The 27,752-nt window shown below is 44.7% G+C and overlaps 1 protein-coding gene across 3 annotated transcripts in view; it reads right to left on the reverse strand.

Annotated features, from left to right (window-relative positions):
• Positions 1 to 27,752, reverse strand: part of MYLK (myosin light chain kinase) — a 741,434-nt gene that overhangs the window by 557,837 nt on the left and 155,845 nt on the right. For all 3 annotated transcript variants that reach the window (XM_029605228.1, XM_029605226.1, XM_029605227.1), the window contains one exon: positions 23,491 to 23,665. In XM_029605228.1, the coding sequence (XP_029461088.1) occupies positions 23,491 to 23,655 (165 nt within the window). In that variant the 5' untranslated portion in view covers positions 23,656 to 23,665. The remainder of the gene's footprint in view (positions 1 to 23,490; positions 23,666 to 27,752) is intronic.

Here is a 27,752-nt window from a genome sequence, read left to right on the forward strand (position 1 = left end):
TTGTTGCTTTTTGGGTCCTATCATATTATGAGCCATAAAAATGATATTGCCTTTCATCTTCTAATCACCCAAATTCCCCTCCCCTCTCTTCCCCTTCACGCTATCACTGGGAATGCCTTTTACAATTTGCTTCTGGCAACCATACTACTTTATATTTCCTGGTAAATGTCATGTAAATCTGCTATTTGTACTCTTCAGCTTCTTCAAAACTCTGTTGCCCACCTCTACTCCCATCTCCCGTGCTCCTCCCACACCACTCTGTTCATGCAGTTTCTACACTGCTTCCTGAGAAGACAGCTGAGCCACAGCCAACTGCAATGCAGTGAAGCACTCACCATCACTATACAAGTCTTTTATAATCGGGTTTTAAAAGTCACACCGAATCCCATGGCCTTGTCCAGAGGTAACCTTGATTTAAACATCTTATTTTTATTTTTAGATTCCAGGTTTCACATATGGTTTTTTATTGTTTCCTGTTCAAGGCTCTGTTTGAAATAATTGGAAGCCAAAAAAAAATGTCAGCCCTAAGGCACAGGCCTGTGCCAAAAAATGCATAATGATTTTGGCGACATATGCAATAAAACTTAACAGCTGCAGCACAGAATATAAAAATGATTTATGTGCATCATCAGGATGTTTCCTTACACTAATCAAAAAATGAAATGTGCCTGAATTAATTATATTTTATTATCAAAATCATGTTAACACACTCATGTTTAAACTAACAATACACAATGTTAAAATAGTCCCCACTTTCCCAACTGAGGGCCCTAGTTTCGCCAAACATTGGCCTCCTCAGGGGACAAACACACACATAATATGAAATCAACGGCAATTACACCAATGCAATATATTTCCACATATTACAACACATTTTTTTTACACTGTTGCTGCAGCGTATGACATGGTGTTGATTTCCAAAGAGGGGCAGATCGAAATTCCATAATATCGCCAACAAGATGTGCATAAAGATCTTACACTCCCCGCACTGTCATACAAGCATCTATGAGCAGCAAAGCTACAGCGCTAACAACCTTTCAAACTCCATCAATATGGCAAGCGGCAACAAAGACGCCATTAAAACTCTAAGCCCCTCCCCCCAATACGCAAAATTATAAAATAGATGGTTTATTGGATAAACACCTCTTTCCCTAGTACTGTCTTATCCCTCTCCTTGCCTTCCCCGTATCCTCCAGCTGGGGGGGGGTTTCTCTCTGTGTGTGTATGTATGTGTGTGTGTGTGTATATGTGTGTGTGTATGTGCATGTGTGTGTGTATGTGTGTATGTGTGTGTGTGTGTGTGTGTGTCTTTCCATGCTGATGACTCCTCAGCTGCACAAATGCAGAGATTTGATTCAACAGAAAAAAATACAGTGATAAACACCGATTTTGTTTCTGCCCTCAAAGAACCCCTAATTAGCCAGAAAACAAAAACCTAAGTTTACAAATTTATAAACACTAATAATCAGATGTCCTAAGTATAACACCTCTGAAAGCTCTGGGCAGGAACAGCAGTCCAGGAGCGCACACAAAAGGAGGAGAATTTTCAAAGTCTTCCCAGTGCAAAAATTAGCACATATGTGCACAAGTAGCATCTACTCATGTACTTGATATTTTATAAGCCTCAAACACACGTGTGTATTTTCACATTTGCAAGCACATATACATGCGTAAAAAGGAGAGGGTCTGGAGCACTTCAGGGCAGGACCAATATTTAGGGGCAAAAAAGTTGCTATTTTAAAAGACAGGCACGCAGATTTGCCAACTTGCTTGCATAATTTTACCCCTGCAGATTGCCTTGTGTAAGTGATATTAAATGCATTTATTTTGCACTATTGGCTGGACGGGAGGTCTGAGCGAACTGGGGGGAGCTCGGGCTGAAGAACCAGGAGGTTCTGGATGAAATGGAGAAGGTCTGGGCAAACCAGAAGAGTAACTGGTAAAGCGGATATAATTTTCAAATATACCAACTTATCCTGATTTACGTGAGCAAGTCCCACTTTATTTTCGTGCGTAGATTTTTTTAAACAGGTGGGAAAAGTATGCACGTTCAATGCTTTGAAATTCTCACTTTCAGTGCATTACATGTATTCCTGCATAAGCATACATACGTACATATGTTGTGGGGTAAAGTTAGGCGTATTTTATAATATGCGCGGGTTATTAAAAACTATGGACAAACTATGTGCTGCCACATGTGCGGGTATTTGCTGCCACGCGCAGTTGTTTGAAAATTATCCACAGCATTATCGCACCTGAAAACTCAAAGTTGATATCTTCACTTTTCCTATACCGTTTCTGCTGAAACGTCATGCAGAAGGCAATAAGCAAAGCCATTTATGCACGTGAAACAGCATTAGATAATCGCCCATCCTCCATGCGGTTAAAAGTACCCGGGCTGAACAATGTGCATACTATTTCCCAAATACTGCAGAAGCAGTCCCACAGACAGGGTTAGGTGGAGGGAGGAAACCAGAGCAGTTCTGGACTTTCAGATCTGCGTGCTTTGTTTTGCCTGGAACCCGCAGAAAAAGCAAGCCAGTGCCACCCCAGCGAATGGTGGGGGGGGTCTCCACTGACCCCTGAGGTGATTTTCCTTATTTGAGGGCCATTTTCAGGCTGCTGGCCCTTTAATTTTCCCATGGCAGCATTGGGGACTCACATTAGCATCCTGATGCTCCCTCGAATACGACAAAACAACCCGCTTGACTTTTTTCTAAGTCAGCCGCGTTATTTTATTTACTTAGGTTTGCATATGCATAAGCTGCTGTGCATGCATTAGGCAATTTTATGCATGCAAATACATGCAAAGCAGTTTCTATCCAAGCTATGTGGCAATGTCCAGGGATCGGTCCTAAGCCACATGGCCTGGGTCTGGTCCCCGGACCTGGCCCCTATCAGGTGATAGGGGCAGGGCCTGGCTAGCGCCATTTTGAAAATGGTGTTTACTGGGCCCAGGGCTGGAGGGCGCCCCGTACCGTTTGCTGAATATCAAAGATAACATTTCAAGGTATTGGGGGGTTATGGAATGAGGTGGGGTTCCATCTGCTCCCCCCCAGAACACCAGGGTCCATTTTTTTCGGTTGGGGGGAACCCTAGATACCAGGGATTTAATTATATTTGGAAGGGGGTTAGGGATGGGCTGGAGGGGGGTCCTATGCTATGACAAAGGAGCCATTTTTTGGATTTAAAGAAGGAGTGGAGAAGGGTGTGGGCCGTCGCCACGCATTTGGCATTGGGGTTTTTTTATATTTCAGAGGGAGGGGCCAGTGTCGCCTTGATAGGCAGCAGGGGTGAGCAGGGGTCGCCACTGACCCTGGGGTGATTTCTCTTATTTAAAGTAGGGCCATTTTTCGGACCGCTGGTTAGGGCTGTTCAGCTTGGAGAAGAGATGGCTGAGGGGAGATATGATGGAGGTCTTTAAGATCATGAGAGGTCTAGAACGGGTTAATGTGAATCAGTTATTTACTCTTTCAGATAATAGATTAGGGGGCACTCCATGAAGTTAGCATGGGGCACATTTAAAACTAATCGGAGAAAGTTCTTTTTTACTCAACGCACAATTAAACTCTGGAATTTGTTGCCAGGGGATGTGGTTAGTGCAGTTAGTGTAGCTGGGTTTAAAAAAAGGATTGGATAAGTTCCTGGAGGAGAGGTCCATTGACTGCTATTGATTGGGTTGACTAGGGGAATAGCCCCTGCTATTACTGGCATCATAGCATGGGATCTATTTAATGTTTGGGTACTTGCCAGGTTCTTGTAGCCTGGATTGGCCACTGTTGGAAACAGGATGCTGGGGTTGATGGACCCTTGGTCTGACCCAGTATGGCTATTTCTTATGTTCTTAATAAATCTGCCTCTTAACTGCTAACCAGCTAAGTCCTTTCAGAACCCCCGACCCCATTCATGTCTTCTTGATACCCAAAGAATAAAGAAAATACATGTCCTCTAGACCAATCCCCTTCATCCCGACACTCAAAGAATAAAAAATACATGCCCCCCCAAGTCTTGATCCCCCTCCCTCCTCTCTAAAATTCAATGGAAAAGTCCAAGTCTTCCACACCCCGGTCCCCCTCCTGATACTCAGTGCAGCATGGATGACTGCCTCAAGGTAGGAAACGACCCCAGGTAAAGATCCAAGGATGCGGGTGCCGGACAGCCTCCTCTGGGGGCCACATTAAAACATTAACACAAAGAAGTCTGCAGGCCAGTACAGCAGTCCAGTATTTGGATGCCTGAGAATCCTGTCTGTGGGTCAGACCTACACAGTGGTGTGTTGGTTTTTTTTTAATAAGCTGATGTCTGCATGGAAAGGAGCCGGACCTGGTCCTTAGCTTTCAAATCCTGGACTATTTGGCCACTTCACTCGTTTATTTTGGGATAAGTCCATCTCTTCTATGCGACTTTCTCCCGAAGAGCAGAACTGGCTGCTGTGGACTATACTTAGTTCTGTTCGTTGATTCCATGTTGTTTTCCTGCATAATGTGGCGAGTCATTCACTCATTTGATTTGATTTTTATTCGGCTTTTCAGACACTTGAAAGCGGATTACATTCAGGTTCAGAAAGTCACAATCTGACAGGGAGATTTACTAAGTCTCGATACGGTGATACCATGTGTTAAACAGCATGTAACACACATTAAATGATGTTTATCGTGCGATAACGCATATCACAGCATTATTAACAACATAAGAACTTGCCATGCTGGGTCAGACCAAGGGTCCATCAAGCCCAGCATCCTGTTTCCAACAGAGGCCAAACCAGGCCACACGAACCTGGCAATTACATAAACAAAGAATCCCTCCCCTTATGTAAATAAGCTTTGCATGCATTTGCATGCATAAAATTGACTAATGCATGCACAGCAGCTTATGCATAGGCAATTCAATGCTAATAAAATTATGCAATTGACTTAGAAAAAAGCCCCGTTATTTTATCACATTTGAAGGAGCTGTAGATAAATTTTCCGAGGAGCTAGGCCGGGTCGGCACCATTTTGAAAAATGGCCCTGACTGGGCCCAGGGCTAACGGGTGCCCCAGAAAGCTACCAAAGAACCCTTTTTTAAGTTACAGGAGTTGGGGGGTTCACCTGCCCCTCCCAGACCACCAGGGTTCTACTTTTTGGAGTTGGGGGGAGACACTAAACACCAGGGAATTTTTTTTTTTTTTTACTTTGGAAGGGGGTAGGGATCGGCTGGGGGGGGGGGGGGCTATCCTTTATCTATAGGGATTTTTGCCATTGAAGGAGAGGGGGGTGGGGAAGAGAAAGGGGATTTGGCACACATGGGCCATTTAATTTATTTGTTTCTCAGGAGGCCAGTGCCATCTCGATAGGCAACCGGGGGTGTGGGGGGGGGGGGGGGCAGAGGTCGACATCGACTCCCAGGGTCATTTTTTATGGCCTTGGAAAAACGTCCTTTTTTTGGGCCACTGGCCCTTTAAGCGATGGCGACCCCGACCAACGTTTGCCATCATCACGCGGGATGAAATGGTACCACGGTGCAATTTTTTGTCACATGTTTTTTGCCACAAAATAAACTTGCACTGTGGTACAGCTGCGAAAATTTGTTGGGGAGAGGGCCAAATATTGTGGGGTCTCCCCCCACCTCCCCGCAATATTTGGCTCCTCCCTTAGACTTGCACGTCCGTCAACAAAGAAGAATTTTCCCACGAAACTACGGTCATTGTTGGGCTCTTTAATTACTTTGCTTTGGACTGTTGGTTTTGCCTTGTTTTATTTGCTTACAAAAAAATACTTAAATTAAGAATTGCACCTGATGTGAATGAATGATAAGACCGGGTGGCCCGTGCATTGCAGGGCACACCGACCGGCTTGCTGACATCTTGGGTCCCTAAATATCTGTATTATGTAAAACCCTATTCTGTTTGATTGTGGCAGTGTGCAGTTCCCAGTTTTTGGCTGTTACCATATCCTGTGCCAGCCTTGTGCTATCTGCCAGCCTGACCACTTAGAAACATAGAAACATGATGGGAGAAAAAGACCATATGGCCATCCAGTCTGCCCATTCGCCCAATTAATTTAGCATTATAATTTCTATCAGAGATCCCCTGTATTTATCCCATGCTTTCTTGAATTCAGATGCTGTTTTTGTCTCCACTACTGGGAAGCTGTTCCACACATCCACCACCCTCTCTGTAAAGAAATATTTCTTAAGATTACTCCTGAGTCCACCCCCTTTCACTCTCATCATTTCACCCCTTGTTTTAAAGCCTCCTTTCCATTGAAAAAGGCTCACCTCCTGTGCATGGAAGCCTTTGAGGTATTTGAATGTCTCTATCCTATCGCCCCTATCTCGCCTTTCCTCTAGAGTATACATGTTTGGATCTTTAAGTCTCTCCCCATATGCTTTAGAACGAAGACCACTGACCATTTTAGTAGCCGCCCTCTGGACCGACTCCATCCTGTTTATATGCTACCCAAGTTTTGCAATAATCCAAATGTATTTATTTATTTATTTTAAGTTTTTTTATATACCAACATTCAAGACAATAGTCCCATCATGCTGGTTCACATGAAACAGGAGTGCAAAATAAACTTAAACTTGAACAAATAGTGCGGAAAAAGCAGTTACATTTAACAAGGAAAAATAGAACTAACAAAACCATGAGTTTGTTTCCCAAACATCTTGTAGACTTATTTGATGGTAGCCGGACACCACAAACCTGCTAGCATTGATCCGGTAATTATAATGTAACCTCAATCCCAAGATTGAATCATAGGGATGGAGGCCTAATGTTAACCGCCAAAAAATTACAACCAGTGACAATTACTCCTCTATATGAAACTACATTATTTGAAGCATTGCATTTACAGATTTGTATTGTGTACTGCCCTCCTGGGCTCTTTGTTGTATCCGTCAGTGCTAGACGGCTTCACCCCGTTTGCATCACCTTATTCATGGCTCCTCCCGTTTACCTAGGAAAGATGGCTACTGCCACGTCTACAAGCCAACCTCCCCAGAACGGCTATGGTGCAGCCTCCCGCCATGCTCCTCCCAGGTACCTACTAGGGTGCGCGCGCGCCACCCACGTCTTTATTCCAACCTTGGCGCAAACCTTGGGGGCGTTCCCCCTTGCTGACGTCACACCATCTGGGTATATAACCTATTCTAATTTGCTAGCTCATTGAGTTAGCAAGGACTCAAATCCGTTCCTGTTTACGCTACTCTGCCGCTTCCGTGCTGCCGCTGGAAGCTCTCTCTCAGCACTTCGGGATAACTGCTAACCTGCTCCTCGGGGGGCCTCTGCTTTATTTCAGGTGCCTTACAGGGAACAGGTACTCGCTCCTCGAGGGCCTGCTCTCCCTGCCTCGGTGCCTGCACCTCCTTCTACAACCTGGTGGAATCGCATATCTACAGCAAACACCTAGTGTGTATTCTAACTCTCAGTCTATCTCATCCACAGTACTTCCTTGCTGGGAAACCTGCTTCGGAACCTCCCAAGACCAACGGGGTGAGAAGGGCTCCCTCTGCCGAGGTCCTGAGACTGCAACTACCAGACTGCCTCACTACTGCCACCTCTGGTGGTACTCTTCAAGCTGTATAATAAAGAACTAACTGTGTTTGTGCGTTCTGAGTCTAGCCTAGTACTGTAGCTCCTCACGGGGCTCCTCCCTGTGGGCGTGGTCATCTGCCACAGTACCCAAGGATTCACCCAAACACCGCTCAACCATAACACTCTTAGACCACAATTGCTCTCCACTCATTGAATTCTTTCCTAACAAATTAAATCCAGACAAAGCCTCCATCATACTTGGTGACTTTAACCTCCACATGGACACACAACCATTATCCCCTACATGTGAACTTCTCTGTAATACACTTTCTGCATTAGGCTATGACCTACTCCAGTTTGGCCCAATACATAAAGCAGGCTATATACTAGATTTTATTTTTATTAACAAATCAACCGCAACTCTTTTAAAATCTAACACCCCAATTCCATAATCCGATTATCACATGATTGAAACAACTATTTCATTCAAAACAAAAACATGAGCCAATAAGTTTTTCATATCGCCCGCCTTTTGTAATAGATGATTTGTCAACCGAACTTCAATTAAAATCTAAAGACATAGTTTTAACTGATGGTAATCAGGCTATACATGCCTGGTATCAGATAACGGACACAATCACAGAGAAAATCAATGCTTGTTGAATCAAGGTAATCAAAAACCCCAAAACACATAAACCATGGTATAACGCAACCGTCAGAAACAGTAAAAGGCTCCTCTGAAAAAAGGAAAACATCTGGCGTTGATGCCCTTCAGATCTCAACCTAGGTGAATATAAATCATACATTAACTATTATAAAGCTTTAACTAATTGCATTAAGAAAGACTTTTATGCTAAAAAAATCCAGAAATTCAATAACAATCCTAAAACTTTATTTTCGATTGTTCACAACCTAACAAAGGATAATACCGTAGATCAGGAAAAATCATTACCAACTAACAGATGCAATGAAATTGCAGAATTTTTTAAAGAGAAAATTGATAACCTAACAACTAACACTAATTTTGTTCATAACCAACAAATCAAACTCACTCCCAGAGATACTACCAAATGGACCACCTTTGATGAGACATCATCAATAGAAATAGAAGGTCTAATCAAAACTCTTAATCCTGCTCCACATCCCTTAGACAGTATTCCCATATTAACCTTAAAACAAATGGCTCATATCACCTCTGAAATCTTAACCCCAATTATCAATCTCCGTCTTAAGGAAGGTTGTGTAGGGCGCGCTACAGGGACAGGGTGATCCGTGACCAGCCCATTGGGTCCGCCCGTGTCGGTAGGCTGTGTAGGGCGCCCTGAGAGACAGTGCCACTGTCTGAACCTTCCCAGCTCCTCGTCTCGTCTAGAGTCTTCCAAGCTCCTCGTCCACATCCAGAGTCTTCTTGTCCACGTCTTGATGCCCTTCAGATCTCACAAGGCCTCTGTCTGCCCTCATCCTCAGTCCGGCCTGCTGCTTCCTGCCGATTCCCAGCGGCAGGTCCGAAAGGGCCGGGAACGGTCGGAGGACTATTCACTAACCAACATAGTGTTGTTGGCTTCCAGAAACATGCAGGTCTGGCAGAGGGATAGACTTTGTCTTTATCCATGCTTGGACACGTCTTGCCAACCCTCAATGCTGTCTTGGATTCTTCTGGGATCGTGCCGAGGCCCAAGGGTACACAAACCCCTCAAGTGGGGATCGCTCTCCTAGCGTTCCTGAACATAACACTAGGATTGTATTTTTTAACAATTTCATGCCTGTTGCATTCTTTTTACTTTTGTAGCTGTATCTTTCAGTATTCTTCTAACTATTTTTCTCATTTTATCAAAGTTTCCCTTTTGAATAGACTTAGTTTTTGGGTACTTGCCAGGTTCTTATGGCCTGGATTGGCCACTGTTGGAAACAGGATGCTGGGCTTGATGGACCCTTGGTCTGACCCAGTATGGCATGTTTTTATGTTCTTATGAAAGTTTAGAGCTAGAGCCATGGATTTACTTATTGTCCCCCTTTCAGTCTTTAATTCAAATTTGATCATATTATGGTCACTATTGCCAAGCAGCCTCACCACCATTACCGCTCTCACCAAATCCTGCGCTCCACTGAGAATTAAATCTCTTGTTGGTTCCTGAACCAATTGCTCCATAAAGCTGTCAATTATTCCATCCAGGAACTTTATCACACTAGCATGTCCTGGTGTTTCACTTACCCAGTCAATATTGGGGTAACTGAAATCTCCCATCATTACTGCACTACCAGTTTGGTTAGCTTCCCTAATTTCTCTTAGCATTTCATTGTCGTCTCACCATTTTGGCCAGGTGGACGGTAGTGTACACCTATCACTATACTCTTCCCTGAACCACTAGGGATTTCTACCCATAAAGATTCAATTATACATTTAGTCTCATGCTGGATCTTTATCCTGTTGGACATTTTGGCATCCCGGACATAAAGCGCCACCCCACTAGCAAGATGCGCCTCTCTGTCATTGTGATATAATTTGTACCCCGGTATAGAATTATACCTGTTTTATGCTCAAATATTTATATACTTACCTTTGTTAAATGTATAACGCTTATATAATCCTGTTAAATGTATAACGCTTATATAACCCTGTTAAATGTATAACGCTACGGCGTAGGTTCCTGTTCACTGTATACCGACGTGATATCTTTGATGAGCGGCGGTATATAAAAAATTATAAATAAATAAATAAAATAATAAATCCCATTGGTTATCCTCTTTCCACCATGTCTCTAAGATGTCAATTAAGTCTATCTTACCATTAAATGCTATACACTCTAATTCTCCTATCTTTCTTAGATTTCTGGCATTAGTATACAAACATTTCAAAGTGTGTTTTTTGTTTGTATTTATATTCTGCTTTTTAGTTTACAGGGATAAACTGGAATCTTTTAGCTCAGATGAGTTTTTAATTACAGGCACTTTGACAATTTTTCTTATTATTGGAACCTCTCTGTTGGGATGTCCTAACTCCAATGCTTCATTAGTATCCTTTGATGATACCTTCCTCCAAATCATATGCTGCTGAGCAACTGTCAGTCTTCCCCTTTGTTCTAGTTTAAAAGCTGCTCTATCTCCTTTTTAAAGATTAGCGCCAGCAGTCTGATTCCACCCTGGTTAAGGTGGAGCCCATCCCTTCAGAAAAGACTCCCTCTTCCCCAAAAGGTTCCCCAATTACTTACAAAACTGAATCCCTCTTCCTTGTACCATCATCTCATCCATGCATTGAGACTCCAGAGCTCCCTCTGCCTCTGGTGACCTGCGCGTGGAACAGGAAGCATTTCAGAGAATGCTACCCTGGAGGTTCTGGATTTCAGCTTTCTACTTAAGAGTCTGAATTTGCATTCCAGAACCTTCCACATTTTCCTATGTCATTGGTGCCCACATGTACCACGACAGCTGGCTCCTCCCCAGCACTGTCTAAAATCCTATCTAGGTGATGTGTGAGGTCTGCTACCTTTGCACCAGGTAGGCATGTTATTAGGCGATGCTCATGCCCATCAGCCACCCAGCTATCCTCATTCCTAATAACTGAATCACCAACTATGCTGGCCGACCTGGCCCTTCCTTCCTTGGCAGTAGCCCAGGGAGACACATCCTCGGGGAAAGAGGACAATGCACCAACTGGCGAGCAGGTCCTTCCTACAGGATCATTTCCTGCTGCACTAGGTTGTTGCACTCCGATCATGAGACTTTCCTCCTCCAAGGCAGTACCAGGGCTAGAGTTGGGGGCTTGGCTCTGTCCCTGAAGATCTCCTCTATATACCTCTCTGACTCACTCAGCTCCTCCAGGTCTGCTGCTCTAACCTCCACAGATCGGACTCATTCTCTGAGAGCCAGGAGCTCTTTGCATCGGATGCACATGTACAATTTCTCACCAGCAGGTAAAATATCAAACATGCGACACTCGATGCAAAAGACTGGGAGGTCCCCCTCTTGCTACTGGACTGCTGCCTTCATCTTAAATTTGTTCAGTTCCTAGTTAAGTTTTAGCTTGCTATTGGAGTTGAAATGCATACAATTAGGGTCCTTTAAACGTATTAGTGTATTCACTATGGGCCGGATTTTAAAACTGTTACATGCATAACCAGCCTTACGCGAGCCGGGCCTATTTTAAAAAGGCCTGGCGGCACGCGTAAAGCCCCGGAATGCGCATAAGTCCCGGAGCTTGCAAAAAGGAGCGGGGCGTGGGCGGTCTGGGGCGGGGTCAGCGACTCCTGGCAAAGTGGCCATTTGCCGCTGTGCTGGGGATCGTGCACCGGCAGTTGGCCGGTGCAGGCACAAAAGGTAAAATAAAAATTTTGGGGGGGTTAGAGTAGAGCTGGGGGGGGGAAAGGTTAGGGGGAAGGGAACGAGGAAGGCAGTGCGGCTCGAGGCGCGCAAGGTGCACAACTGTGCACCCCCTTGTGCGCGCTGACCCCTGATTTTATAACTTGTGCGCTCCTGCAAGTTATAAAATTGGGTGTACATGTACGCGCGTCGGGTAGCGTGCGCAACCTTCTAAAATCTACCCCTATATATCTGGTAGTGACCTACAAGGGAATGATCAAACTCTTGATAAGGTGTGGGGAATTTCTGTGTTTAAGTTAAAAGGCTGAATTTATTTTTTTTTAAGTGTGAAAGTGACACTTGCCTATAAATTAAAGGATGAGCTGGGGTGGGAGGGTTGGGAAATATAAATACACAAACTTCTGTTTGTTGCCTGCCTTTCTGACTACCTATTTAAAACAAAACACACAAACTTCTGTTTGTTGCCTCACTTTTGACTACTCCTCTCACCTCTTTGCCACTAGGGACCCTCTACTGTGCTTATCCCATGTTCCACTGAAATCTGTTAGCATTTTTGTCTCCACCTCTATTTGATGCATCCACTACCTTTTCAGTGAAGAAATATTTTGGGATATTGCTCCTGGAACCACATACTGTGTCCTCTTATTCTAGAGCATTCTCTCCTCTGAAAAATATGTTTCTAATGCCTGATTTGGATGCCTTCCTAAGTATATTTTCCGAAAACTGTTCATCCCTCTTAATTTTCTTACCTTTTTTTTTTAATACCAAAAAGCACTTTGAAAAAAAGAAAACATTTTTTTTTCAACGCTGAGATCCATCTCTCTCTCTGTCTCGGTTTTAAAGAATCTTTTATTTTCTGGAAAATTCAAATTTATCTTTCACGGTTTCATGTTGCTTTCCTACCAGCCTCTTAGGATTATGGGGACTGCTTCACATTCCCTGTGAGAATGCAGTAGCTTGCCATCATAATATCAAATTTATGGTCCATCTTGGAGATTGTCTTTTCAGATAGCAAAGGGAATTCTTTGAAGAAAATCTCCCGTCTAGCCATTTCATTTTTTTCTTTAGACTGAGTCTATTTTAATATTTATGCTCTGTGATGGAGTTAAACATCCAGGACGGCCCATCACAACATCTGTAGCTTATTTGCCTATGACAGCCGCTCAAAGACAGTGCCTGGCCTCTGCAGATATAGCACATCCATTGTATTTTATTTATTTTATTTATTTAAACATTTTTATATACCGACAGTCGTTGGGAACATCTAATCGGTTTACAGATAACATAATGCAGCAACAAGCTTTACATGGAACTCGGAACAAATAACATAATTGTAGCAACAGGCTTTACATGGGATAGCAACAGGCTTTAAATGGGACATGGAACAGGGGGATTAAATCTAAAAGGGATCAAAACAGGGGTCAAGGAACAGGGGTATTAAATCTAGAAGGGATGAAAGCAAAGGGAGGAACTATGTGTGGACAGCATAAAAATAATAAGTTAATAGACAACTGAATAATGATAATTACATGCAAAAGAAAGGCCTGGATAGCTAATTACATTCAATGGCATTGTGAAACAAGGCAAAAATACGATGACGACCACAAAAAAAAGAGAGAGAAACAGAGGCTTACAAACAAGGACGATAATTTGAAAATGAGCTCGTGAGCGCACACATGCAGGATTTTTTAGTCATGCGTGCGCAAGATTTAAAATAGACCCATCACGTGTATGTGTGCTCCTAATTTTAAGTGGTTACAGGAGCAAACGTAGCTCACGTATCTTCCTTGGGACTTTGTCGGCTTTAATGTGCTCAGTTAAGTGGATTTTAAAATGTGATCGCATGAAGGACATTCCCAGTTTTACTAATTAGTCCACCAGTTTGCCCGGTCTACCTCAAGGTCATCAGGCCTCTCTGGTTCTTCAGCCTGCACTCCCCCCAGTTTATCCAGACTCCTCACCCAGTTGTTTTAGGCCTAAAAAGAGATTTATGCATACTTACTCCTCATCAAGAGCAGAAGTAAATATATCTGACCAACAGCCCGCAGTGTACTGCAGCCGCTGGACTTAAAATACGGATATACATGCATAAATGTGGCCCTGCCCGAGGTGACTGCCCCTTTTTTCGTGCTTGCACACATGCATATATGCACATAACTCAGCCTTTTTAAAATACGAGTTGCTCACGCTCGGCCCACATACTTGCATATATGGACCTTTTAACACGAGCAACTCTCTTAAAAGTCAGTCCTAAGGACATATGCAGTGACTGTCGCATATACCTGGTAAATTCCAGGCTGTGCAGATTAAGGATAAGGCCGTACGAACAATTCAAAATCGCATTCCACATGTACCAAACTCCATGGAAATTTTGATTTTCCCCAGCTCTGCAGCAAAATCCATTGAATGTTCTTCTTTTTTTTTTTCAGCAGACCTGGACAAAATTCAAAGCGGATGCATCGAAATCTAAGGCAGAGACAGTCGGAGTGAGGATGGTGCAGAGACAGCATTCACAACCCTTGGTTAGGTGGGGGTGGGGTGGGGTTGGGAGTCCCAGCCATTACGCAATGGTGACACCTACTGGCTGGAATTATGGTGCACACGTGCTAGGCTCCAGTAGGGGCTGTGATCTGTCAATTGTGGCCCTGCCCACTGCAAAGACAGGTGCCCTGGATCATTCTTATATCGACCTGCAGACAAAGATGCCTTAATGGAAAGCCCATTCATTACTGTTCAATAGCTGCACAGGCAGACAAACATTTAAAGAAAGATTACAGTACATTTTAAGGTACAGAATCGGTCCCCCGACACGCAGGCTGCCCCAGGAGGGATGGCATAGACCACACAGATAATAAAGACAGTAATATCTGTAATCTGCAGTAAACAGAGATTCAAAAGCAGAGCGGATCAAATAGCAGGCGAAACCCCGAAACGATAAGGACATCGCAGAACAACGTATCTTTTAAACGTGCATGACAGCTGTGCACTGAGACTGCCAGCAAGAAAAACGACAAAAGGCATTTTCAATTGCCTAAGACGCACCAAAACAGGGGACAACCACAGGCGGGAAAACCAAAAAGTACATACTGATATCAGCAGGGGAAGTGACGGGATTAAAAGGGTCACAAGAGAAAAAAAAAAAAAAAAGGACCACTCAATCTCCTTGTTCAATTCGAGGGGGAGGGGGAGGGAAGAGACCAGAGTTAAAAAAAAAATCCAGCGTGGTTCACGTCGGATCAGCTGGGTCGTGGCAATGAATCATCCCTGCAATGGCTGGGCCAGGGAAGGTTAGAAAAATAAGACAAATGTACTGGGCAGTTGCAAATAAAGTTTCAAGGTACCACTTCCTAACAGTGGTCGTTTCCACCTGAGCAGAAAGTCCAGAGGAGCAGGAGGAAGCTGCTGGCCACCCCCCCCCCCCCCCACACTTCTCCCTCCCCCAAAAGAAAAGTTCACAAAATTGATTTCACGAACCTATTAAGGAAAAAAAAAACCCCAAAAACTTTTTGCAGCTTTGTAAAATTGTTTTGGGAATCTCTTTTGACGGCGTTCCCAGCTCTTCATTTAAGACCTATACAAAAATAAAAGTAAACGTGCCCCCCCCCCCCCCCATCCCGGTCAGCTCTTGGGCACAGAGGCAGCGCCACAGACCACGCAAGGCTCCATGACCGCATTTGGGGAACTCGCTGGATTTGACCTGGAGACTCCGGAATTCCAAAGGGACTGCCGGGTCTCCAGGCAAAACCCAGGAAGATTCCAGAAGCATAGCTAAGGTGGCCCCCCCCACATGGCTCCCAAAAGAGGAAGTCACCAGGGCCCGTGCAGACAGGCAGAAGGAGGAATGTCAGCCTGCAGCTGAAAGGGGAGGAGGATGCAAGCAGTAGCCTTCATTAGTGTCGGCCCACGTGGCCGAAGGTAGCAGCAGTTTGTTGCATCAGCCTGCAGAAGGAGCAGAGGAAGGCCCAGGAGGAGGAGCAGGGAAAGCATCCGCCCCCACGCAGCCGGCAGAAAGAAGAGAAGTCCAAACAGTACACCACAGGGCAGTGCACCAACGGCAACCAAAGTCCACATTTTCCAAAAATATAATTGGGCCTCTTTTACTCACTCCTTCCCCAAACAAGTAAGCTCTTTGGGACAGGCCCTTCCGCCCTGCGCCCTCTCAGTACCTTTTAGGTAGCTGAAAGCCCTTCTCGTTTTTTCTCTGCTCTTAGCGAGCATAGGGGCAGGTTTTCTCGATCAGCCCTCGCTGGGTGGATTTTCCAGGCAGGCAGGCTTTACTCCTGAAAACTCCCAGCGCCCTCATCACACAGATTCTTCCTTCAGAACTCTCCGGATTCTCAGGAACTTGTCTTTCCTGGATCTCCAACCTCTCCCCTCAGGTCCCAGCCACCTTCGCTAAGCAGGAGGGATAGATTTCTCTCTTCAGACCATCCCCCGTGAAGGGATAGGCCCACTGGCACCGCTCTGTAAAGAAGACGTCCCCCTAAGCGGAACTCCAGTTCCTGGAATTACTTAACTCACTCTCCCCGCCAGCATCACGTGGGTGCAGGGACTCCACGCACTCCCAAACCCCCTTCCAATGGGGGGGCGGTACAGCTCACTAATACACTGGCACCACATTAGAGAGACCCCCGACACGCACTCACGGGGCTCAGACCAGCTGAAGCCGCTATTGAAGTGTTTGTAAGGGCCAGAACTCACTTTTAAGGAGGAAAATAGGAGGACACATACCCTTATAGAAAGCATTTTAAATATGTGACTTTGATAGGAATGTGCCCGTCTGAATCACCCTACAAGACCCATAAGCAAATCAAGAACGCAATGTCGAGAGGTAATAAACAATGACAAGAGTGGATCACGGTTAAACACATTGCACATGGCCACGCTGGATTATTGTACGTTTTCTGGATAGAGCAGATGTGCGCACGTTTCCTGTAAACAAAGACTTAATCAACAGATGATGAGCAAGCAAGAAAATGTCAGGAACACAAACATGGTTAATTCACATACTACGTCTTCAGAGCAAGCGCTTGTAGATGGAAACCACATTTGAGCGCGTATTCGGACCCCTTTGTTATCCCCTCGCTCCAAGCAGCTTGGACCTGATGGCAATCTGAACTCGTTTGTTCATATTGCACAGCATAGCTCTCTGCTTCAACGGCAGGGGATAAAGACTGATACTTCATGCATATCCAGCATAGCTCTCTGCTTCAACGGCAGGGGAGAAGAAAAACTGATACTTCACGCATATCCAGCATAGCTCTCTGCTTCAACGGCAGGGGAGGAAGACCGATACTTCACGCATATTCAGCATAGCTCTCTGCTTCAACGGCAGGGGAGAAAGTCTAATACTTCACTTTCAATGCATATCCAGCATAACTCTGCTTCAACGGCAGGGGGATGAAGAAAAGTGGATCTATATACAGACAACAACCAATAAGGACTGAATTACATAGTCTGGGTAAACAAATAAGCATGGGTGTAGCTTGCTTATTGCGGCGGTTACTACCCCTAACTAATTAACCCCCTCATTTATCAAAATTCGGTAAGGTGTTTTCGCATGCGTTAAGAGCTTATCACATGCGAAAAGCCCTGTTTACGCATGCGATAGGCCCTTAACGCATGCGATCGCACCATTTCATATGGTGCGATGCAAATTCCCAAAAGAGGAGGAGTTAAGGGCGGGGAGTGGGCCGGGCATGCCACTATGCGAAATGCTATCGCACAGACAACATCGATTTTAACTACACCTCTCTTTCTCTCTCCCCCCCTAGTGGTTAAATGCAGGAAATACAACAGTCTGGCACCTATCGCTAAATCTGAAAAGGTTATCGCTATTTGCGCTCACTTAGCTCTTCGCATAGGTAAGTAGCGCAAAGTGCGATAAATTGTATATTACCATAAAACATGCCCCTTTTGCTATCGCATGCGATACTTACCGCATTTTGATAAATCCAGGCCTAAGCTAGATATTTCACTTAGATGCAGTTCCAACACTGCTCTCTACATTAATGGTGGGGGTGGAAGGGAAATAGAACCAAAAGGTTACTAAGAGCCAAGAGAAACAGATAAGTATGAGAAGAAAAAAAAGTGCAAGGCTTGCTGAGCAGACTGGATGGGCCGTTTGCTCTTCTTCTGCCGTCATTTCTATGTTTCTATACGTTTCTATGTTTGAGGATTAATGCAGCTTGCCTTCTTTCATTGGAGCCCTGTGCCAGTGGAAAGTTAGTAAAGACAGTGATGCACAGGGGGACGTAGCAAAGAGAAAAGCCTCTGCCTGGCCCGCAATCTCCAGCGAGAAGCAGCGGATGACGCAGGACGGCCATCTCTGGCCTCCCCTGCAACAGGCTGCTGCATTCGATCGATGATTTCGGGAAGACTGCACTGGAGCCATCGAACAAAAAAAAACCAAAAAACCCAAAACTGTCTAAGAGGAGAAATATTGCAGTCTAAAGCTCAGACCTTTCTCTGTGGAATCCAGCCCACTAATTCAAGTCCTGGATGAAAAAAGAGGCGAAAATGAATAAAGCAGCATTTTTAGCTTTCTACTTGCCAGCATGGCTAACAAAGCAGAAACATCTGTTACTGTTAACAAGAACTGGTTTTAATGAATTAGGAAAGCATCTCCAGCTGACAGCGGCGCTCGGAGCTATGCGCCACCGCAGTGGGATGGAAACCAGTGCCGCTTCTGGGGAAAATGGAGAGAATCCAGTTGGAAACGGGAAACCACTCACAGGTGCAGGTTCCTCTGTGGATCTGACTGGAAAAATTTAAGTAAAGCCGGGAGCCAGCGCTTACCATCTCACAGCCTCGGGTCCTGCTGTGAAACTCTTCATTTTGACGTTTGATCGCTTAGAAGCAATTGTGGTTTGCAAACGATAAGTGCATTGTTTGGGCCATTATAAAAGCGCGCCATTCTCGCCAGGTCTGCCCACAGATGAGCCAAGAACGATATTGCCCCAGTACAAGACTCTTACTGGTGAGACTAGAGCAGAAGTGTTTTATTTAATGCAATGATTTTTAGTGAATGTACAGAGGGAGAAACGGTGTATAGAGGCTGCATGTCTTCCAGCCGCTAAACGTGTAAAGATTTATTTGGTTAATTTGCCGTGACTGGAATCAGGAACATAAGGACTTAAGGTGCATCCGGTCACCGACAGAAGTCAGCCCGGGTGACAAAGTGCCCGGCAGATCTATTTCTTGTTACTCACTCCCAGGGCTAGGGACAGCTTTCCCTAGTCCTCTCTGGCTAATAATGTGTTATGGACTTTCCCTCCAGGAACCTGTCCGCACCTCTTTTAAACCCCGCTGTGCTCGTTGCCTTGATCACGTCTTCTGGCAACACGTTTGTTTGCAATCTGCTGGTTGTTAGCTTCATATCGTGTCCCCTTGATTCGGTATTATTTGAAAAGGTACCGTTCCGCCCCACTCCTGATTTTATAAGCTTCTGTCACGTCCCCTCTCAGCCGTCTCTTTCCCAAGCTGAAGCCCCCCCTGGCCTGCGTAGCCTCTCGTCATAGGAGAAGATGTTCCATGCCCTTTATCATTTCTGTCGTCCTCCCCTGCACCTTTCCTAGCTCCGCTGAGTCTTTCTTGAGATGAGGCGGCCAGAACTACACACAGCACACAAGGTGCGGTCGCAGCCTGGCTGGATACAAAGGCATTATGACATTGTTTCATTTCTTTTTGGATTATTCCTAAGAATCTATTCGCTTTTTTGACTGCTGCCAAGGATTTCAATGTATTGTCCAGAAGGACTCCAAGGTCTTTCTCCTGGGTAGTGAATCCGAATACGGAACCCAGCATCGTGTACGTGTAGTTCGGATTATTTTTCCTTAATTGCATCACTTTATACTTTTCCACATTAAGTTTCATCTGGCATTCACTTGCCCAGTCTCCTAGTCTCGCAAGGTCCTTCTGCAACTTCTCGCAATTTTTATATAGAAGACATTCAAAAGAGTAGAGAACATAAGAACATAAAAATATACCATACTGGGTCAGACCAAGGGTTCTTCAAGCCCAGTATCCTGTTTCTAACAGTGGCTAGTCCAAGCCACAGGTACCTGGCAAGTACCCAAACATTAAATAGATCCCAAGCTACTATTGCCACAACAAGCAAAGGCTATTCCCTATTGATTAATAGCAGTTTATGCACGTCTCCTCCAGGAACTTATCCAAACCTTTTTTAAACCCATCTACATTAACTGCCTTAACCACATCCTCTGGCAATGAAATCCAGAGCTTAACTGTTCCTTGTGTGAAAAAGAATTTTCTTCAATTTGTTTTAAATGTGCTACTTTCTAACTTCATGGAGTGCCCCCTAGTCCTTGTATTATCTGAAAGAGTAAATAACCGATTCACATTAACCTGTTCAAGCCCTTTCATGGTTCTTTAGACCTTTATCCTATCCCCCACCTCAGCCGTCTCTTCTCCAAGATAAACAGCCCTAACCTCTTCAGCCTTTCCTCACAGGGGAGCTGTTCCATGCCCTTTATCATTTTGGTGGCCCTTCTCTGTACTCTGGAAAACCCAGGTATAAGAATTTATGCCAGAGAAGCTCGGCGGTTCAGTGGCATGCAAAAGGAACCGGGTTTGATTCCGGGCTCAGGTTTTCCACTTCCCAGGCCGGCAAAGGCTGAGGGACGTTGCGCAGGGGAAGGGGAAGTCACAGTCATTCCACAAGGGTGACACCCAGTGGCCAGATTTAGGGCCCATGATTTGCAGGGTTCTAGAAGGAGCTCGGGCGCATGGCTAAGGACCTTCCCTATAATGATTACGTTAAAGTGAATTAGCAGGGGTAAAAATTCCTGGGAAGTTACAAATAAAAGCTCCTGGTGCCAGATCCCGGGCCTGATTCCCAACTGAGTTGGAAGCCCGAAGAAGCAGGTGGAAACCGCCATGTTAAAAAAAAAAAAAAAAAAAAAAGATTTCATGTCTGATAACACTTGAGAAAACCAACGTTTCTGAAGTCCCTTTTAGTTTGTTTCAAAACAGCCGGTCATCTTATGTTGAAGTGCAGATATCGTCACACTTTGCTGGGTAGTTGAGAAGGTCCTTTTCAGAGCTCTGACCATGAGCTTACTGATGGGTTTGTCTGGTGCAGTTCAGGCAACATCATCCTCTCTAGCCTGATTCCAGATCAATAGGGACCTTTTCTTGTCAGTGTCTATTTGATTTTTCCTCAGAATTTCAATGTTAAAAAAAAAAAAAAAATTCCCTGGAAAAGTCATTTTTCCCCACTGATTTTCTTTTCGTTATAACATTGAAATTCCCAGGAAAAATAAACTAGAAACTGAAAATAAAAGTCCCCACAGTTCGACAAACTCTGCAAACCGCCCCACGTGATCTGTGAAGCGGCAAGAAGGGGCGAAATGCATCTGACTGGATCTCAGTGCGACGGACCCTACGGTTACGTTACCATTAAGACCTGGGTGAGCCTCTGGTCAGTAAGAGTGCGGGTTAGCGTGCAGGGGAGGTTAACACTCAAACGCAGCCCCTCCCCCTTTGAGGGGTCTGGAATGGCCGTCCCCCTGAGAGTTTGTATGGCAGCGCCCTACAGAGGGCGCCAGAGGCAGTCCAGCTTGGTTAAGAAGTGTTAATCTGAGCTGGTTTTTCAGGCCCAGTCAAGGGGACCCAGCCAAACCTTGCTTGATGGTCCTGACCAGGGTTGGGAGGGGGTTTTCCTTATCCAGTCCACTCCTTGGCTGGTTAGGATTTTCCCTCTGGGTATATTTTTGGGTTTAAGCTTTTAAGTGGCAGGAGCCTTGTGAGAACCTGTACCCTACCTGGGCTCAGGGCACGGAGAACGGTTTGTCTGAGGGCTGTGCATGTTAGGTAAGACCTGCCCTCCATACCCTCCACGAGGAAGGAGGTGTCAGTGACCTGCTGCAAGCAGAAACTCTGGTGTTAAATTTAGTGGAGGGGAAAAGACTTTGATTTCATGATGCAGGAGGATGTTGTGGCTGCCCTTCCTTCCTGTTTGAAGCGAAAGATAACTGCTTGCTTCAAGGGGATCTCCTCCCATCAGGGATCCAGAAATAAGAGATAAAGAGACTGTGTAAGAACCAAGAAGATCCAGAAGATCTGCTAAGTGTGAGTAAGGGAAATCAGAAATCACTGAGGACACCCATCCAGTGTATTCCCCACCCTGGGGAGAGAGAGAGGAGTTACTCGCCGTGTCATAGACTCTGCTATTTTTACCAGATTGGAAGGGGTTTTGTTTTTTTTTTGACCGAGCTAAAGAGACCCTGCCCACCTGGGAACTCCACTTAACCAAGCCCTGGAGAGTGGATGTTCACCTGGCCCTGGTATGCGAGTCCTGCACAGCTGGAGAGAAAGAGGCTGTGAGAGAAGAAAAGAAGAGGATTCTGTGGTGCTGAAGTTTGAGTTATTGTGCCGTTCATCACCGCTGCCTGAACAGTAAAGACTAATTCTGGACATTAACCCAGCGACTCACGAGCGTTTCTTTCGCCCTCACTGCACCCACTGCATAAGGACGAGTCCCCTCTCCCAGGAGAGCACAAAGGAAAAGGGAACGTGAGAGAGCTTGTGAGAGAGCCAGCCGGGTGAGCGGTTCAAGCCCCGAAGAGGAACACATTCTTTTATGGCCCCACCGGAGTGGGCTTACATCGGCAAAATCCAAAGAAATTTAAAGTGGATTCAGGGAAATCCACCAAGCCACGCACATCTAAAGGCAACTCTGATCGTAATGCTGTGACTTCACAACAGATTTCGCCAGCTGCTGGCCTACGTCTTTAAATTTATTTATTTATTTATTTTTGGGTTTTTATATACCGATCTTCTTGCATCGGATGCAAATCAAACCGGTTTACAGTGAAACAATTCAACTTGCCTAAGAGCATTACAAGGAACAAAGAACATGGAACAAATAAGAGTGCTTGAGAGCAATACATAAAAAACGAGGAACAATTTAAAACAGTTACATAAAATTTAAACAATTTAAATAATGCATAGAAACGAGGAACATTTAAACATTTAGAAACCATTGATAACAGTTCTTATACTGAATGTGAGTCACAAACCGGGTCAACAGCGGTCTGGCTGATTTTGTATATGTTTTTTTTTTTTTCTTTTTTTAAGAAGCTCGTACATCCTTAATTCTTAGCTCACTTCACATTTATCTTCAAATCCTAATTACCAACTACAGACTCGCTGACAATTTAATGCAACACATTGCTGTAGCATATTGGCTGTGCTAAATCAACTTACACCAACACTAAGTATGAAAAATAAATCTGTTATTAACCCACGCTGCTGTACTGTCAGCCAGCTCTATTTTTTACCATATTGGAAGTCCTATTTTCGAGAGTTTTGCCAGAGATACAGGATACAAGAAATTCTTTTATTTAAAACAAAGGCTCCTGCATCTTCTAGCACAGTGGTTCCCAAACCTGTCCTGGAGGACCCCCAGCCAGTCGGGTTTTCAGTATATATCTCCAATGAATATGCATGAGATACAATTTGCATGCTCTGCCTCCACAGCATGCACATTTTATCTCATGCATTTTCATTGTGGATATCCTGAAACCCTGATTGGCTGGGGGGTCCTCCAGGAGAGGTCTGGGAACCTTCTGTTGGAGCAGAAAACAGAATCCAGCTGTCAAAATGAAGCATTCTCCAGGGTAGTCCCAACTTACCTTTCCATCAAACCGTGCAGTGGCCCCTAGAGGGACCCGGATATTCCTGGGAGGAAGTGTGAATGATGGCGCTTCTATCGGGACAGAAGGGTTGCGTGCCAAATGCTCCGGGGCCAGGGGCGTCTTGGAAAGACGAGTCGTAGCCACCAGCTTTACATCTCCCATGGTGGCTTACCTAAGGGCATAGAAATAAAATCCAAGCAAGTGGTTAAGTCATTGAACGTTAAAGGCAAAGGGGGATTTTAGGAAAACTCTTCACACTGTAGCTTGCCACTTTTCCTGAACCTGGAATTTCAAATAAAAACCAAGGGCAAATAGAGCAGAGATGATACTGAAATACCCATAAAATTAAAATAAAATCTATGCTTTCATTAGAATTTGTTTTTCATTTATTTATTTAAACTTGGTTTATCCCCATTCTAATGCTTGAAGTGATATACAGCAATAACAAAAATAAACAATACCAATGAAATAAACATAAAAACAAGCAGAGAATACAAACAAAGAGAATACAAACAAAGCATACAGTAGATATGCATACTGTAATGCAGCTATTGTTATGTATCAACCCACCCAAGCCAAACCTCGGAATATAAAAATACTATAATAAAAGGAAAGATAATTTATAACACATTACTCTCCCCAAATTTCAGACATGCCAACTTCTATTAGGCTAACAAAAAAGGAGACAAATATTAGAGGAATGAAGGAACCTACCCCAAAACTTCAGTGAAATGCTCTCCTGAATGACCCTTCACTAACCACCTAAAGCTGAGGATCTGCCTCTCAAAGCAAAGTTTCCTTAGGAGGGAGTTTCAGAAGACCGGAGCCACACCTGAAAAGGCTCCCTTTGAGACCTTAACTAATCAGCAGGTCCGGACCAAAGGCACACAGAGCAAGAGGTCATTACAGGATCATATCTTATGCTCAGGAATATACCATTTGATTTTTTCCGGACAAATCCGGCAGTCCTAATCCGTGCAAGGCCTTAAAGGTTAGGCAAAAAAAAAACCTAAAGTGTCATCTAAATGAAACCGGCAGCCTCAGAGAGAATAGGAGAAATATGCCCGTTTAATCTGCTTCTTTTAACCAATGGCAGGTTATAGAAAGTTTTCAAAGACAACCCCACAAACAAGGAATTACAGTAATCTCTAGATAGATGACACCACCAGTTCATGTAAAACTGTCTCTGGCTGAAAATTTGACAGAAACCCTTGTGTTGAGAGTTAGGTGATCACAGCCCTGCCACTGTGCCTGTACCTGAGAGGTTAGCTAGTGGTTTCTTCACTTCACAGCACACAGTCTTCCCCGGTGGCTCCCCTTCGAGGTACTAGCCAGGCCTGACTCTGCTTAGCCTCTGAAATCTAATAACTTCAGGCTGTACCTGGCCAATGTTGTTGGGGGTAGAAACGGAGAAACTTTACAGCAGAAAAGGACCATATGGCCTTTTCACTGCCTATCCACATCAACAATTCAGCTTTACAATCTCTCCCACTCCCTCAGAGATCCCCTATGTTTCTCCCATGCTTTCTTGTCTCCACCACCTCCATGGGGAGGCTGCTCCACGCATCCACCACCCTTCTCTGCAAAGAAATGTTTCCTAAGATTACTCTTCAGTCTACAGGAAGACCTTGTGAGACTGGAAAATTGGGCATTGAAATGGCAGATGAAATTTAGTGTGGATAAGTGCAAGGTGATGCATATAGGGAAAAATAACCCATGCTATAATTACACAATGTTGGGTTCCATATTAGGAGCTACCACCCAAGAAAGGGATCTAGGCGTCAAAGTGGATAACACATTGAAATTGTCGGTTCAGTGTGCTGCGGCAGTCAAGAAAGCAAACAGAATGTTGGGAATTATTAGAAAGGGAATGGTGAATAAAATGGAAAATGTCATAATGTGGTGAGACCGCACATTGAATACTGTGTACAATTCTGGTCACCGCATCTCAAAAAAGATATAATTGCGATGGAGAAGGTACAGAGAAGGGCTACCAAAATGATAAAGGGGATGGAACAGCTCCCCTATGAGGAAAGACTAAAGAGGTTAGGACTGTTCAGCTTGGAGAAGAGACGGCTGAGGGGGGATATGATAGAGGTGTTTAAAATCATGAGAGGTCTAGAACGGGTAGATGTGAATCGGTTATTTACTCTTTCGGATAGTAGAAAGACTAGGGGGCACTCCATGAAGTTAGCATGTGGCACATTTAAAACTAATCAGAGAAAGTTCTTTTTCACTCAACGCACAATTAAACTCTGGAATTTGTTGCCAGAGGATGTGATTAGTGCAGTTAGTATAGCTGTGTTTAAAAAAGGATTGGATAAGTTCTTGGAGGAGAAGTCCATTACCTGCTATTAAGTTCACTTAGAGAATAACCACTGCCATTAGCAACAGTAGCATGGAATACACTTAGTTTTTGGGTACTTGCCAGGTTCTTATGGCCTGAATTGGCCACTGTTGGAAACAGGATGCTGGGCTTGATGGACTCTTGGTCTGACCCAGTATGGCAATTTCTTATGTTCTTACCCCCTTTTCACCCTCATCTCATGCTCTCTCATTCTGGAGCAGAGCTGGCCGACCTTTTTTCAACCAGGGCCACGCTACTAGCTCTTGACTGTATGAAGGGTTGGGGAAGGGGGGAAGGATCCCCCTTAGAGCTCCTCAGTGGAGGGGATTCTGGGATCCAGGGAGAAGGGCATGGCTGTTGGAAGGCTGACCTAGTCAGATTTTGTGTGCAATTCTTCTCTGAAGGGCCAGACTAAGGGCCTGCCCCCTTTGATTGCCCATTCAAGCTAACCCTGAAAGACTATTTTCTGCAACCGGAGATCATTCTGGTGGTATAAGATGTGATGGTTTTGTTTGCTTTTAAGGTGTTATTTTTATAGCATCTATGTCTTTAAAAATGGGGCAAGGCCGCTATGGGCGGTTTTATTAGCATTGTTTTTCATTTAACTGACACTAGACAGCAAGCTCTTGTATATCCACCATGTGTCTCAGTTAGGAATTGTTTTTCCTTTTCACACAGCAATGTCGTGGTGGGGCTGTTTAATGTCTGTATTTTAACAACAAAATATGCTTTAATCCCAGATATCATAGTGGATCATGATCCACATCTTTTTTGCGTTTCTGAAACTTGGACTAGAGAAGGTGATCAACTCTGTTTACAACAACTTTATCCTCCTGATTACTCTTAGCTTCAGAAAAATTGTAAGGCTAGGAGAGGAGGAGCTTTTATTGAAGCTTTACTTGTCAGGATTGATCATTCTTTTTTTTTTTTTTTTAATTGGCTTTAATTACAGTATATATAATCCTCCTAACAGAAAAAGGCCTTCCCTTAATGAGACTCTCAAATTGATTACCGAGCATGCTGCTAAATTTGATAATTAAAATATCCTTGGGGATTTCAATCTGTGCTCCTGATGTAAACTTTTTTTTTAGTAGTTTTAAAGGATTTAAAATTTGCCCAGCATGTGTAAATGTCCACTCATGTGGACAACACGGGTTGGACCTGATCTTCACCTCAGCCATGTTGGAATTATTGGATTATCCAACACCTTTTTCTTTTCTTGGTCAGATCATTGGTTTATTGGGGTTCTCCTTCTGAGGTCAGAAAGCCATGTGTTGTGTTCCGCGGCCATGGACGGCCACGACCGCGGCCCCCTACCTTGCCCGCAGCTGCTGAAGAAACCCCTGATCCTGTGCCCGCTGTTCCGACGTGGGTCCCCGGGATGGCCGCCGGGTGGGGAGCCTTCCCTGCTCCTCCCTCGCAGCGTCCGGCATTCTTTCCTCCGCGGAGGAAATCCAAGATGGCCGCCACCATCTTTAGGCATGAGGCCACGCCTCCTCTCTATATTTAAAGGGGCCAGGCCCCTTTAACTACTTACAGCTGTTTTCAATGAGCCAGAGTAGAGGAAGTATAAAGGGAGTCTTCCTCTGCTCATTCCTTGACTTGGCAACGTCTCTTGTAGCACTGTTTAAGTCTGTTTGCTTCGGTGAGTCTTCTTGCGTTTTGGATCCTTGTTCCTGGTTCCTGTCTCGTCTTGGTGTTCCTGGTTCCTGAGTTCGGATTGGCTAGTGGTGATTCCTGGTGTGAGACTTTGGACTGGCTAGCGGTGATTCCTGGTGTGTGACTTCGGACTGGTAAGCGAAGACCCTCTGGCACTTGACCTCAGACTTCCTCTGGACCATCGTCTCCAAGGGCCACCTAAGTCCCAGTGGCCCGGGTCCTTACGGGCTCCTCCCAGGGGGGAACACGGGCT

Source organism: Rhinatrema bivittatum, chromosome 6 (assembly GCF_901001135.1).
Source record: "Rhinatrema bivittatum chromosome 6, aRhiBiv1.1, whole genome shotgun sequence".
NCBI classification, from domain to species: domain Eukaryota; kingdom Metazoa; phylum Chordata; class Amphibia; order Gymnophiona; family Rhinatrematidae; genus Rhinatrema; species Rhinatrema bivittatum.